The sequence below is a fragment of the Sphaerodactylus townsendi genome, linkage group LG13 (genome assembly GCF_021028975.2).
Source record: "Sphaerodactylus townsendi isolate TG3544 linkage group LG13, MPM_Stown_v2.3, whole genome shotgun sequence".
NCBI lineage: Eukaryota > Metazoa > Chordata > Lepidosauria > Squamata > Sphaerodactylidae > Sphaerodactylus > Sphaerodactylus townsendi.
In genome coordinates, this window is record NC_059437.1 from 41500690 (window position 1) to 41516373 (window position 15684).

The following is a 15684-nucleotide window of genomic DNA, read 5'->3' on the forward strand; positions in this document are numbered from 1 at the left end:
TTGTTTGTCATTTGCAGTAACTGAAGAAGGAGAAGAAGGAGAAGAAGGAGAAGGAGAAGGAGAAGAAGAAGGAAGAGGAAGAAGAGGAAGAAGAGGAAGAAGGAGGAGGAGAAGAGGAAGAGGAAGAGGAAGAAAGAAGAAGAGGAGGAGGAGGAGGAGTTTGGATTTATATCCCCCCTTTCTCTCCTGTAGGAGACTCAAAGGGGCTTACAATCTCTTCCCTTCCTCCTCGCAACAAACACCCAGTGAGGTAGGTGGGGCTGAGAGAGCTCCGAAAAGCTGTGACTAGTCCAATGTCACCCAGCTGGCGTGTGTCGGAGTGTACAGACTAATCCGAATTCCCCAAATAAGCCTCCACAGCTCAAGAGGCAGAGCGGGGAATCAAACCTGGTTCCTCCAGATTAGAGTGCACCTGCTCTTAACCACTATGTCACTGCTGCTCCCAGTAGCAGCCAGAGCAGAGTCACAAGCATCTTATAAGTCACTCAAGCAAAATAAGCTGTAAAGCCACAGTCAGATTTCAGTAATTCAATAATTTATTCATCTAAAAAAGTGTGTAAAAGTATATAGCTCTCATCCACAAGGTATATATGAATGACATTTAAAATGGAGGTCTTTTATTTATTATTGTTTCTTTTTATCAAAGTCTTTTTTTTAGTGTATTGTACCAGCGATATACTGTCGATTTAAAATGAACCACATAGTTCTTTTGTTCTGTTTTGTTTCAAATTGTTGGCTAGATATAAAAGAGGCTCACTGCAAAATGCTCAAGAAAAAAACCAAAAAAAAAAAAATCAGAACTCCCCAAGAAATGTACAGCTTTTACATTAAAAAAGGTTCGGAAATATACATACAAGCATGCCAGACCCCCCCCCCCCGCCCCTGCGCGACCCCCACCCCTCCCTTTGCTCAAACTGTAATAATTCTGATTTCTGCATGATTTCCAAAATTAGAAATTAAAAAAAATAAAATAACTTTTTCACTCTGTAGGAAAGCCAGGGCTTGTACATTTTCAGATTAATTCAGTAAAAAACTCACAAGTAAAATAATGCATATTTAAGGGAAATATTATACAGATTTTTTTTTCTCACACTGAAGTACATAAGATTTTTTTCTTCTTCTTTTAAAATCTATTGCCATTCATTTATTTTTGCACAAAAATGTATAAATATGTTACCAGTTTTCTCTTAACTTAAAAAAAATTAAATAAAAGCAACAACCGGATGAAAACAACTCCTCGCTGCCCCTCCCCCTCATTCGGGAGGCAGGGGGGGATATTAATTTTTGCATTAGAACTGGATCGCTGGGGAAGAAAAGAACCCCTTTGATAAAAACAGCCCATTAGAAGAAAAAAAATAAGCTAACTAGAATCCAAAGTTCAGGTGAATCTTGGGAACCAATAAGCCCAAAGTAGTAAAAGATGCTTTTACATAGTTTTCCTCACCATTAATTTTTTTTTGTATACAAGTTTACAATCTTCATCTTTTAATGCTCTTCAAAAGGCCTTGAGAATTCTCCTTTCTGATTAAGAAAAAATAGCGCTGCGATATTCTTAAAATCAATTTTACACTGTATACAATAGATACAAATGGTTTCGATATATCTGGTTCTCCTCCTGTACATTGCAAAGATTTCCTCCAGGTGGACGGCCTAGAGCAGAGAAGAAAAAAAAAAAGCAATCCATTTTTACAGGGTCCTCCTCTGACCGGTCCTTCCTTGCTCTCGCACGGGATTAATTTTTTTCTTTTTAATAATAAATTTGATTTAAATTTTACATCATTTCGAGAAAAATATTTCTTTTAAAATTCATAGAACTTTTTTAATTTTTTTTTTTTTTAACCAGAACAAGACAGACTTTTGGAAGAACTTCAAAAATGGTTTAAGAGTATTTCTCCGAGGACGGCTGGCTAGCCGGTCCCCCTCGCCCGACTCCTCTCAGAAATAGCCCATGCCCGCCGCACAGTGCAACAACGAACGCCAGAAATGGGAGTTCACGTAATAAACCTCTCAAATCCTAGAATTAAGGAGTCACGAAAATACTACGATTTGCTTTAAACTTTTTTTTTTTAAAATGGCAAACGCTTTAACTAAACCAAGTCATTTCCCCCCCCCCCCCCACACCACAGTGGCTTCACTTTCAAGTACTAATTTAATGATATAACTTTAAAAAATTATTTCTTTGAAATAATATTTTTTCCTATAGACAGAAAAAACACACCAGATTTCAAACTGATTCGAGTGTAAACAAAAAAGTATTCCTCCGATACGTATGGGGGGACCAGCCTGTCCCGTTTTGTGGATGACCCAGGCTTTAGGAATAATTCTGAAATTTATTACAAGTTCCTCCAAACTGATACTTCAACTTTCAATTTGCCTTAATGCGGGACTAACTAAAATGGGTTTCCCCACAGTTCTCGGTTTTTCCTGTATCACATTATTATTCATCTGAGTTATTTAAACCTTGCTGCAGAAAGATTTCATTAATCCAAAATGTCCCCTAAAAACTGGCAGCTCCTAAAAGGTCTTGCCAGTTTGCTCCTCCTAGCTGAGATTTGAATTTTAACGGGTTTCACCCCTTTCTTTCAAGGTCGGAAGAGCGAGAGGTATGTCGACAAACGGTTCCGAGCAGAACGGAGCTGGATCACCTACTGTACCTGGTCCTCTATAATTTAAAACAGCGCCTATAAATAAATTAAACAAAAAACTTAGAAGATCTCCAGACCATTCATATCTACATGGACAGGTATTAAATGCAGGTATTCATCCCAATGCACTTCTGACAGGAATTCCAGGCAGACAGAAAATCCCACATTTTTAAGCTACTACAGTCGGTTCCTCCTTTGTAGCCAAAGTCCCATCTTATTTGTCTTCAAAGGACATCTTCAGCTTCGGACCACCCAAAATGGTCACAGTGCTATTTCACTTCTGAGGGTGACAGACGCTTTCTCTCTTTAGCAAAGGGATCCGTGCACCGGAATGATGCCGTCTTCTCTGTGCCCCCGAGTTTCCGCAATGTCCAGCCACCAAATAACCAATGACTTGGTGGCACTGTGATACATCCACTGTCCAAGACTCTTGACCGTGAAGTGCTCACATGCCCCACTCCTAACACTGAAGGGGGCCCTTCCATTCTTGGGGTGGAAACAAAGCACGGCTGGGGCCCTTTTGAGGCTGGTCTGAACAGAAGGAGAGTTCTAACCCTTACGAGGCCATGGCACATTTCTCAAGTTGAAGGGGATGACCCGCCAGGCGACTCTTCACCATTAAAGGATATTCATGATGGCATTGTATAGCTGTGTGAGCACCACAAAGTGGACAGGAAGGCAGGAACTGCGGTCCTGAGTTGCAGGGTTGCACGTGAGCCACGACAGTGCATTGTACTGTTCTAGAACAAACCTGCAGGAGAGAGATGGAGTCAGAAAGAAAGGCACCACAAGCTCTTCTTATATGCCACCAGCTAGCTAGGGTGAGGGGTTGGGGTGTTAAGCCATCAAACTGTTTCTTCCACTGCGGTCCCACATTTAAGAGTAGACGAAGACCGAGATGGGACTAGCGTAGAATCACAAGGTCTTCTCAGAACTTTTATTTTTGCTCAAAACAAGGAGCGAAATGAGAAGCAGAACTGCAAAAGGTTTCATGAAACTATAACTGTTTTTGCAGCCGCCGCTGCTGCTTCACACAATCCTAGCAGCAAGAAGAAGAAGAGGAGGAGTTTAGATTTAATACCTCACCCTTTCTCTCCTGTAAGGAGTCTCTAAGCAGCTTGCAAACTCCTTCCCTTCCTCTCCCCACAACAGGCACCTTGTGAGCTAGGTGGAGCTCAGAGAGTCTGGAGAGAGCTGTGACTAGCTCAAGGTCACCCAACAGGCTTCATGTGTTAGGAGCAGGGAAACAAGTCCAGTTCACCAGATAAGAGTCCGCTGCTCATGTGGAAGAGTGGGGAGTCAAACCCGATTCTCCAGGTTAGAGTCCACCGCTCCTAACCACTACACCATGCTGGCTCTCTGCATTTCCTACTCCTGCACCATTTTCTCCTCTCTCTCTCTCTCTCTCTTAAGAAAAAGGTACAAGCCATCCTTATGCTGAATGGCTTCAGACATAGCCAAATTTCATTACATTCAGAGTGGCTCCTTAACACCCATATCAACATCAAAGAACAACAACATTTCCACCAATCAGAAGCTGCCCAAACACTTTGGTGTGTGTGTGTGGGGGGGGGGGGGTTTGAGCTCGGCACTCAGTGGAATCTTGAGGGCACTTCCTAAAGCGAAGTGATCTGGAAGCCAAAATAACAGTTTCTTTCTCTGAGAGAAAACTTTTGATATGGACAGATTTCAGCAGAAGCTCACAAGTACTTCTCCTGACCATGAAATAATACCGCAGGAATTAAATTTTAAAAATGGCTCCATCTTTGAGGTATGAGGGAGACCTTTCCCTGGAAGAAAAGCACAGGCGTTCCTTAACCATGGAACGGGGAGCTAGGACTGGGAATTCCCACCACAGCAATACTTAGGATGCCCCAACAGAAAGAAACTGAATCCTCTCTTTTGAAGTTCATGTGCCCCCTCCTGCAAAAATCTGCCGAATGAGCCCTTAAACTCTTTCAAAATGAGAAGAGTTTCTCAAGAACAAAAGCTGGTTAAATCACCCAGGACTGGGGAGGGGGTCATATGAAAATGCAGCGCTTGGCGAGATCCGTTACCTCAGGACATCCGATGTGGTTTTAGAGTCCAAGGGGTGGGGAACCCTCTGTGAGTTCCGGGCAGGGAGAAGCTCATCCATCTGTGCTACAGAGATGTGATGATGCAGCGATGCCTGGTTGAAGAAGAAGGCACATGTCATGCAACAGGTTAACGGTTTTCCTTCCAACGTCATGAGGATCACACGGCTACTCTTAAGCAGGCAGCCTCACAAGTCACCTAAGAGTTTTGTCATCTTGGGGTCTTCTGACTTGCTCCCCTTCTCAAAACTACACCAACCACCCTTCAAATGCCCAAAGATACTTCTGAAAGGTTCTTAGCAAGACTGCTGCGAGTCATCTTCAGTCAGAGTTTGAAACTGTACTATGTGTAATATAGAGAAGTTTGTAAGAAAACTGGAAAGCTTTTACGGGCTGTCTATTGGGAAAAATATGGCAGAAGAGACACAATTGCAGGATTTGAGATTTAAAAGAAAACAGCAGACTGAAGCAGACTATTAGAAACGATCAAGTGTGTTAACTGAGAAACTGTTCCATTTTTTACAAATAGATGCATGAACCTGGAATGGATTAGAACTCAACAATGAGACAGTGGGAAGTCATTATTTGGTTATTTTCCCTTTTTGTATTTCGTGTTTTTGTTTTGTACTGATGTGGTGCGGTGTTGAAAGTGTTTATGTTTTGTTTTATTGTCCTTGTCTGCGCTAAGAAAATTAAAAAATATATTAAAAAAAGAAACTGTACTATATGAACTAGGATGGTTGTGTTGGGAGCCCAATAAACCAATCACCCAAGGCCCCATCATTTTGGGGCTTTACTGCAAATCTACCCAGCGCTGCGCGAAAAAAAGAACAAGAGAATACTGACTGTGTTACTCAAATCATCCTCCTATTTTTGCAGAGCTCAACGGCTATCTGTCGTCTCTTCAAGAGTGTTTTTTTATAGAAGGACTGTTACAAGCACCAACTGCCACTTTAGCTCCCCAGCAGATAGGCTGGCAAGCGAATGCTAGACTTCCCATGTGGCGCAACAGACTTAGACTGCAGAAACCAGTATCCAGACCCCATAACAATGGAGCCTGTTCTCAGTCTAGCCTCTTTGATACTTGTGAGAACAAAAATGGAAAAAACCCACACAAGCCACCACGAGCTAAGAAATAAATACAGTCTTATATTTCAGGCTTGGAAACTGCTCAGACACATTTTTTTCTGTCTCCTTCTGCCACCCAACAAGACTGCCTTATACCAGGTCAGATCTTTGGTCCATTCAGCCTCACACTCGCTACTCCAGCTGACAGCGACACTCCAAGGCTTCAGGCAGAGAGTCTCAGGCAGAGACTAGCCCTGCTAGTCAAGACCTTTAAGTCTACAACACCAGTGACTGAAACGGGAATTTTCTGCATGTCAACCATGTGCTGTATTACTGAGTGATGCTCTCTTCTCCACAGTCACACAGAATCCAGTTGAAAGGGGGGCCTACAGGACTAGAGTAGAAGCTGCATGTATTGCTGATCAAGGAAGGGCTACATTCAGGTGGCAGATTTCAATCAAGCAAGCGTAAGGTCCTCAACCAAGTGTAAGGTGCTCAACAAACCTTTAGAAAAAGGGGACACTGGTTCTGGGCCTGTGGGCAGGATGACCAGAACCACTGAGGAAGGTTCTCAGCTTTGGCAGTAGAGACAAAGTACCCCAGCGCAAGAGGCTGTTGCTTCAGCTCTTCGGGGGCTTCCCGGGAAAGGAGACGTTCTCCTTGGCTCTGGAGAAACAAGAGGAGGAAAGGAAAGTCAGGCATCAAAAGCAAGTCATCTAGGAGCACGTGCAGCAACTTAGCTAACCATCACGCTGACACCAGTTTTGAACTTTCTGCAGTGGCATCCACTATGTTTCCAGATCGAGTGCAAAGGGTGGGGTTTTGACCTTTAAATAAATCCTTCAACAGCCTGGGTCAAAGCTGCCAAAAGGATTGTCTCTACCTGCATGTTCATCCCTGGCAAGAGTAGCCAAGGTGGCTCTACTGCAGTAACCTGCATACTCACAGGTATGACTGGCCAGGCCCCAGACAATAGTCTTCTGAGCTATCCCTTCTGAAAGCTATCTCAACTGAAAACGTTGCATCTTGCAGCTCTCTGATAGAAATAAACACATTTTATCTGTGGGTTTTAGCTGTACTGGTTTCACGCTCTACTGGTTCATTTTTTAACTAGGTTTTCCGCTTGCTATTATCTTATGCTGGTTTCATCTTTTCTCATATTTTATTTGCGAGCTGCCTTAAGCGGGCATTATGCCTACAAATCAGCTAACACAAATAAACTGTGAATTGTGTCAGTTTCCCAAAGCAGACTGGGCTCTAAGTTCAGCAACTGAGAGAGAAAGCAGACACTGACAATCCCAGGGATCAGCTGGGACAGAGATTCCCACTATTTAAAGGACTTGGCACCAACTGGTAGTGGAAAGATGCAGACAGGTTTTCTTCTGCTGCTGGAACAGTGTAACCTTACATAACCTCAGCAACAAATGAAGCAGAAGTGAAACTTTTTGTGCAGTCTGCAATGTTTTGGAGATATGTAAGCCCTACAGAGAGCTACTGTTTACTGGGGGGGGGGGGGACCCTCCTCCTGTCCCCTTCTGGAAGGATCCTGTTAAAACGGCTTCCTTTTGCATCAAGCTATCAGTGAAAATTCTCACTGTAATCCATCCCTCCTGGCATAACACCTTGATGCGCCTCAAAACATGCCAGGATAAAAATCCAACAGCAGGCTATAGAAGGCATTTGCACTTGCAGATTTCAGCATTCAATTACGAGGGCGATGGATGAAGAGGTGCCCTCCCTTGGGGCGAGGGAGGCGATCACACACTGCTGGTTTTGTAAAAACAAAAATTACACCTCAATTACCAGAGTTGTGTTAATAGTTAAACAGAGCTTGCAACAGGCATTCATCTAGAAGAGGCCTCATCAAGTTTCCTAGCTCCCTCATCGCTCAGCTCATTGTAGTAAAAACTGAAGCCACACAGAATTGCCACATTTAGAACAATCTTCAAAGATTGCTGTAACTTGGTAGAAACAACCTGTTTTTGGTTGCTTGGGTACACAACAAAAACTCTGAAAGCAGTCTTATACATCGAGAAATAGCCTCACAGAATTTCTGTTGGGGGAGGCATTGGTGAACAGGAGTGTGTGTTACAATATGTCTAGTATAATGTGAATGTAAAAAAAATGGATACCGTTAATCTCCACGGGGAAGGGGAAGGAACCTCTACACAAATAATGTAGGTCACTTCTCATTTCCAGTATGGGGACATCACTTACTGCAACTGCCATCGAGGTTTCTATTTGGCAACCAAAATAAATTCACACCTTAGCCCCTACTAAGGGGCAGCTGTGGCCAAAACACAACAATAACAACCAAGAACCTGGACAAAGATCACTTCAGTACCAGTCACTGGAATACCTTCAGACTTTAAATCGTTATTCAGTACTGAATGGGAGAAAGAAACAGATGTTACCCTTACTGCGGTTGCAAAACTCACAGATGTGAAATCACTCAGGAGAGCCATATCAGAACCCTTTTACTGACTTTATTATGCCTGTTATCCTCTATTTATTTGGGGAGATGATGAAGCAACATGTCCTCTTACCAAACACACTCAAAGTCCTGCGGCTGCCGTCACGTCAAAAGCGCACAGCCTGCAGATGCGTTGAGCTTCCCAAGCAAAGGATCACGGACGTCTATAATAACCCCCACAAAGTGTTTCGCACCAGAGTCTGCAAGTGGTGAACTCCACTAAACACCCCAACATTGTGCTAAGGTTAAGGTTTTTAAAAGAAAAGCATTTTCTTTCTGAAATTAATTTGCATTTTAAATAAGCTTTGATGTTGGAACAAGCCTCTTAAAAGCCACTTTAAAGTGAAATCAACTGCTGAGCGGCAGGCACCCAGGGCTAAGAAAACAAAATTTGCATAAAATTCCAGCACCTGGAGAGCTTGTGTTCCGATGTGTGGTTTTATGATTAGCAGAAAAAACCCTCTTCTCTTACGGAAACTCTTCTGTGGAGTCTTAAATTAGCCCCATTTCCAGAACAAAGTCCTTAAAGATGGTCTCCTGATAACAAGTGTGCTGTGGAAGAACCAGCTTTGTGCTAAACTGCCATGCTTGCTGCTGGATTCCAGGAATTCATTAAGGCACACAAAATATTACCTGAAGCAATACAGACTTCTTTACAATGAACTCCCTGGGACTGAACTCAGAGGGAGAGACACAAAAGAAAAAAGCTTGAAAGCAACACTAATACAGAAAGCCGCATCATTAAGAAGTTTAGCCCATTGGCCACTGCATGATGTTGGCTTGTTAAGTCAAAGACACTTACCCGACTATGCTGGAAAGATGGTCCTACTCCAATCCCAGAAGGAGAGCCGGGGGAGGAGTTTGGAGATGAGTGAAGGTTCCCAGTAATCAAAATTCCAATGTCATTGTCCATGTCATCCGGGAATGGAAGGTCAAACATGTCATCTGAAAGAAGAAATAAAGACACAGTAAGAGATAACCTCTCTTTGCCTATATGGTATATAGAACTGCTCACATTCCACTTGACACTTACCAATATTGTGCTTTTGAAAAGAAAGAAAGAAAGAAAGAAAGAAAGAAAGAAAGAAAGAAAGAAAGAAAGAAAGAAAGAAAGAAAGAAAGAAAGAAAGAAAGAAAGAAAGAAAGAAAGAAAGAAAGAAAGAAAGAAAGAAAGAAAGAAAGAAAGAAAGAAAGAAAGAAAGAAAGAAAGAAAGAAAGAAAGAAGTAGTTTGGATTTATACCCCACCTGTCCTGTAAGGGGACTCAAGGTGGCTTACAAGGTGTCTGTGGTGGGGCAAAGAAGGGAGCTCCTTTCCCTTCTTCGCCCCACCACAGACACCTTGTAAACAGAGGCAGCAGAATCTCTTCTATTTGGAGGCTGGGTCAAAGAAACAGTTACCAATACTGTAGAGTCCTGCCTGAAACTATTTTCATCACACCCTTTGGAGAACACTGGGATTGACCACTGAAATCTAGTGTGATAAATTGGGCATGTCAAGCAACAGCAGTTGAACATGGGGTAGTGGAAAGTGCCATCAAATCAGAACCAGTTTATGGAGACCCCTTAAGGTTTACAAGGAGAGAGATCAACAGAGGTGGTTTGCCACTGACGGCATCTACATAGTAACCTTGGACTTCCTTGATGGTTTCCTAACCAAATACTAACCAGAGCCAACCCCACTAAGCTTCCAAAACCTGACAAGATTGGGCTAGTCAGGGCATGTTTCTGTGCAAAGAGACAGCTGTTGCAAACAGCTCAAGGAAGCTGCAGTCAACCTTAACGAGTTCATTAAAAGAACATCAGAATCTAAACATTCATTACAATCCAACAGCAACAATGGATCTCTTTATCTAATTTAAAACATCAGCATCCCACCTTTATGCCTAGTAATGGTCCTCAAAGGGGGTGAATAAAAAAAATCAAATTCAACTTTTAAACCAGTAACTATAGATAAAAGGAGCAGTTAAACACAAACAAGAATGAGTGTCAACAAAGAGAAACAGAAAACACAGAAGTGTTCACCTGCCGGCGGATGATAGAGGGGAATAGACAAATTTCCTTTCGACTGGGAATTCTATTATTTTTGTGCCACAACCAAGAAGGTTATTTTTTTTTTTTGTGCCACAACCCGGAAACCACGCAGCACCCCAGTGATTCCGGCTGTGAAAGCCTTCGACAATAAAAAGAAGGTGATTTCTCAGATTTCTGCCAGTCTAGCCTCATATAAAGGGGGCACCTGAAGCAAGGTCCCTAAAGATGGCCGTAATGGTTGGACAGACTCCTATGGGACTAGGTCACAGGTGTCAAACTCGCACGCCCTCCAGATGTTATGGACTACAGTTCCCATCATTCCCTGCCAGAACTGTAGTCCATAACATCTGGAGGGCCATGAGTTTGACACCTATGGACTAGGTGGTCATAAAAAGTATGCAGGGTAAAATGAGCTTGGGAGCAACTTAGCTTTATTCTGCATCATTGGTAGCGTACAACACTGTCAAGATGTAAAGGCTCTGTTCAAGTTCCTTGGGGCTGTTATTGATTATTTCATCATCTCTGGATAGAATACAATTACAATTACACATAAAGCTGTCTTGGAGCTAAAGAAATTGGGCAGTTTAATGAGCATTTTTAACATCTGGTTCAACGTTCAGCAGGCTTGTTCTTAAGTGCTTCAGGAATCATCTGCTTTCCTTGTGTCAGACGATCCTAGAGTCAGAATAAGTGAGGTGTATCAACCGAGCTTATCCCTGAAAGGAGAAAAATCCTCACCTGCCCCTTAAATAAGCAATTTGCCACTTCTGCTGGATGACAAGCACCAAGGAAGATCCGGACTTATCAAACAAACTTAGGTTTGCTGGATTTCTGCCTGCTCCATGGTTTGGTTACCAATAATTTGCTCGGCCTATTCAGTGTGTTTGTAATCTGTTTCCTTCCTTCTTTCTAAAAGACCTTTGTGTGAAATGACTATGACTGTTCCATCGGTTTATTGATGCAAAAACGCTAACATTTCACAAGTCTCAAAAGAGAATTTTTATTTGCAAAGGGTCTCTTAAAGCAGGAAAACGGCATATGAATCACACATACTTATTGCTCAGTCATCTGAGACAGAGTTATCATTACTTGACTGCTTCAGATGATGGAAAGTTAGTAATTTGAACACAGGGAACAAAATAACTTTACGCTATGTCACTTTCGATACTATAGAGGTACAGTCCTTTATGCTGTGCTGAAACCTGTACAAAACTGCACTATTTAGGGACAAAAATACAATGTACAAGACAGAATGGACATTAACCTTTGCAGCTCAAAGCAAGTCTTTATTAAATGTTACTTTCAAGGAGGATGAAAACCCTCAATCTCATTAATTTTTTTCCTGTTTTTTGCCTTATCAGTAGTTGCTTTTTACATTTCTTCTCGCAAGCTATTTGGCATGTAATGGTTAAGAGCAGGTGGACACTAATCTGGAGGATCAGGTTTGATTCCCTACTCCTCCACGTGAGCGGCAGACTCTTATCTGGTGGACTAGATTTGTTTCCGCACTCCTACACCTTGGTCTAGACTCTAGACCTTGGTCTAGTCACAGTTCTTTGGAACTCTCATCTACCACACAAGGTGTCTGTTGTGGGAGGAGGAAGGGAAAGGAGTTTATAAATCTCAGCAAGGTCTCAGCCACGCAATCCAGGTCATAATTATCCTTCCTGATAAACTCCCAAAGGGTGTCAGTTTGACTAATCCACTCATTTTGGAAGTGGCCAATCCCTTCCTAAGAGTTTGCCGTGCATCTTCCTCTGCCAAAGAGAGCAGCAAACGGCATCCCCAAGCGATTTAATCCTGCTTAATAAGCTACCCTCCTCCAAGGCTGCACATGGAGCAGAAACCACACCACGCTCTGCTTAGCCTCCAAGCCATAATTGAGAGACCTAATAGCTGCAAAGCTTTTTTAATTATTAAACACAGAACAGGTTGAGAAAATTAAATCTAACACCCTTTCGGAAAACGCTAGCCTTTGGACACGGCTCCAATTAGAATGTGAAACCCTGAAGGCCAGGTTAATGCAGGTTAAATATTTGTAAACTTTGTGTTCAGGCAGGATTCCGGAGCTGTGAGAGGATCGTGGCGTGTATGCATTAAGGTTAGGCTTTCCCTGCGAGGCCCACTACGTTCCAGTGCCAGATCAAAGCAGGTTTTTAAATATAAAGGTGAAGGGTACCCACACTGCAACTTTCTTCAAACCTAAAGAACCGTTCTTGTAATTGCTCCTATAGTTTGGAAAGACACTGAAGAAAATTTTTTGTAGTTTATTTACAAAGTTAATTATAACCTATCACAGGTGCCAAACTTGCGGCCCTCCAGATGTTATGGACTACAGTTCCCATCATCCCCTGCCAGCATCATGCAACAGAGATGGGGAGAATGTCACAAGTCACTGAATTGGGTAAATCACAACTCCTGTCTCCACTTAGCTGTGATGCTTGCTAAGTAGCCTCAGTCCACTCTACCTTACAGGACGGTTGGGAGCATGAAATACATTTACTCCCAAGTTTACCACACTGACCCTACTGCTACTAATTATAATTTCCAAATAGAAGAAGAAGAAGAAGTGGTGCTTGGATTTATACCCTGCTTTTCTTAGCCATTAAGTCTCAGAGCAGCTTAGAGTCACCTTCCTTTCCCCTCACCATAACAGACACCTTGTGAGACAGGGGCAGATGAGAGAGTTCGAAAAGAAATGGACTAGCCCATGGTCATTCAGTAGGTTTCATATGTAGGAGCGAGGAAACAAACCCAGTTCCCCAGATTAGAGTCTGCTGCTCATGAGGAGGAGTGACAAATCAAACCCAGTCCTCCAGATTAGAGTCCATCACTCTTAATCAATACACCAAACTGGGTCTCTTATATTACTTAATTCTATGGAGTTCTGTTTGAAAACGTACAGCAACATTCTACATGACTCCACGGCAGGCGGAGTGGGGGGGGGGGGGGCAACACCTCTGCATAACCATAGCCATGCTATCTGAACAGGATGGTGCCAGCAATGGAAAATAAAGCCAATTATAAAGTCACATAATTATTTATTTGCCTGAGGATTCTTTTTTAATACTAAGCGCAGAAAATTCTCAGTAACCATTATGCCGCTACAGTCTTCACAACATTTTCAGACCAGTTAAGACAACTTGGCTTAGGAGTAGCAGTAGCCTAGTGGTAAAGAGCAAGTGCACTCTAATTTGAGAACCGGGTTTGATTCCGCGTTCTGCCCTTTGAGCTGTGGAGGCTTATCTGGGGAATTCAGATTAGCCTGTGCACTCCAACACACGCCAACTGGGTGACCTTGGACTAGTCACAGCTTCTCAGAGCTCTCTCAGCCCCACCAACCTCACAGGGTGTTTGTTGTGAGGGGAGAGGGGAAAGGAGTTTGTAAGCCCCTTTGAGTCTCCTTGCAGGAGAGAAAGGAGGGGGGGGGTATAAATCCAAATTCTTTTTCATCTCTTCTTGGCACATCCGGCCAGTGGAAAGTGGTCAGTTTGGCCTTCCTAACTTAGTGGCATAAGAGCACTAGAACATAACATCCTGTTCAAGAAAAGCTTGATGATCTTCCACATCTCAGTGAATGACAGGAAGGTTCCATCAAGGCTGCCAAAACCTCATGAGAGTATAAGGCCAGAAGCCCCGTGGCACATTCCAGAGGGCGATCATTCCCCTTTCCTTCTAACTTACCATTATTAGGGCTAAATCCATCCTCGTTTGGATAGTTCGCTGGAGCGACCTGGATGGTTGCAGAGGTCGGGAACACCAAAATATGCGTACACGATGCATCCTGCGGCGTGTTCAGCTGGGACGACTGCAAATTCAGGGCAGTGCTACGGCCGAACACGGACCCCATGGTGACAGCATCTTTGAACACAAGACAGTTGTCAGGTATCATTGCAAGTCAGTGATCGCTCATACAGGAATGAATATAAGGTTATTGCCAGGAATACCAGCCTTGAATGTGAATTCAACCTATCCCCAGGGATTGGCAACTACAGCCACAAAGATACACATCTTAGAATCATAGGCTCATTCTGCACATGCAAAATAATGCACTTTCAAACTGCTTTCAGTGCTCTTTGTGCGGAATAGCAAAATCCACTTGCAAACAGTTGTGAAAGTGGTTTGAAAACGCATTATTTTGCGTGTGCGGAAGGGGCCATAGAGTCTGAAAAGACCACAAGGGCCATCCAGTCCAACTTGCTGTCATGCAGGAACACACGATCAAAGCACTCCTGTTTAAAAATCTGTTTAACAATCTCCGAAGAAAGAGCTTCTACCACCCCCTGAGGCAGCATATCCCATTGCTGAACAGCCCTTACAGTGAGGAAGTTCTTCCTAAAGTTTAGGTGAAATCTTTTTTCTCGTAGTTTGAATTCATAACTCTGTGTCCCAGTCTCTGGAGCAGCTGAAAACAAGCTTGCTCCCTCTTCAACATGACATCCCTTCAAATATTTAAACATGGCTATCATGTTACTCCTTAACCTTCTCTTCTCCAGACTAAACATTCCCAGCTCCCCAACTCTCTCCTTATAGGGCAAGCATTCCAGCCTTTTTTAACCATTTGGACATTCTCCTCTGGATATCCTGCAGCTTGTCAACATCCTTCTTGAATTGTGGTGCCCACAACTGCACACAGAATTCCAGGAGAGGTCTAACCAATGCAGAATGGAGTGGTACTATTAATTCCCTTGATCTAGCCACTACACTCCTACTGATGCAGCCCCCAAAATTCCATTGGCTGCCACATCACTGTTGACTCCTGTTCAGCTTGCGGTCCACTAAGATTCCCAGATCCCTTTCCCATGTTATCCAGCCAGGTGTCGGCCACTTTATATCTGGGCGTTTCATTAAATATGTGCAGGCTAAATGTTTGGAAGTGATGATCACAACCACACATCTGTCCTTCCAGGATCTCTGCTTGTTTGCATAGTTGATAGACTGCTCATATAAAGCTTATTCACATGGACCGAAAGCCACGGAGACCCGACCTGTGTGAGCTTTTGCAAGTGGTAACGATTGGTTTGTCTTTGGCACACACTTCATTTGCTTATTGGTGTATTTATTATATTTATTAATATATTTATTAATTATATGTATTCTTGTATATTTTTCTCCCCCATTCAAGAAGACTTGAAAGTGACTTACAAACACCGAGTCCACTGAAGCAGGCACTGCGCACGATGTCAGCCTCCATCAGTATTGCTCTGCTCTGCACTGCTGTCTAAAGCCTGCCAAGGCAGGCATCTTCCAAACATGCTCTAAAAACCTGATCAAGAGGTAATGGTACCACTACCAAAAATGCCCATGACTGGGCTGCAGCTAATCTGAAGGCTTTGGGCAGGGAAACAATCAGAAGAAATGATTGATAAAAATAAGAGAAGAAGAAGAGTT

General features: G+C 43.0%; 1 protein-coding gene across 2 annotated transcripts in view; it reads right to left on the bottom strand.

Moving 5' to 3' along the window:
* Window positions 1-513: 513 nt before the first annotated feature.
* MED13L (mediator complex subunit 13L) overlaps window positions 514-15684 on the bottom strand; it is a 190593-nt gene continuing 175422 nt past the window's right edge. For both annotated transcript variants that reach the window (XM_048513786.1, XM_048513785.1), the window contains exons 27-31: window positions 13978-14154; window positions 9064-9206; window positions 6293-6454; window positions 4703-4815; window positions 514-3396 (exon numbers count right to left, since the gene is read on the bottom strand). In XM_048513786.1, coding sequence (XP_048369743.1) covers window positions 3264-3396; window positions 4703-4815; window positions 6293-6454; window positions 9064-9206; window positions 13978-14154 — 728 coding nt within the window. In that variant the 3' untranslated portion in view covers window positions 514-3263. The remainder of the gene's footprint in view (window positions 3397-4702; window positions 4816-6292; window positions 6455-9063; window positions 9207-13977; window positions 14155-15684) is intronic.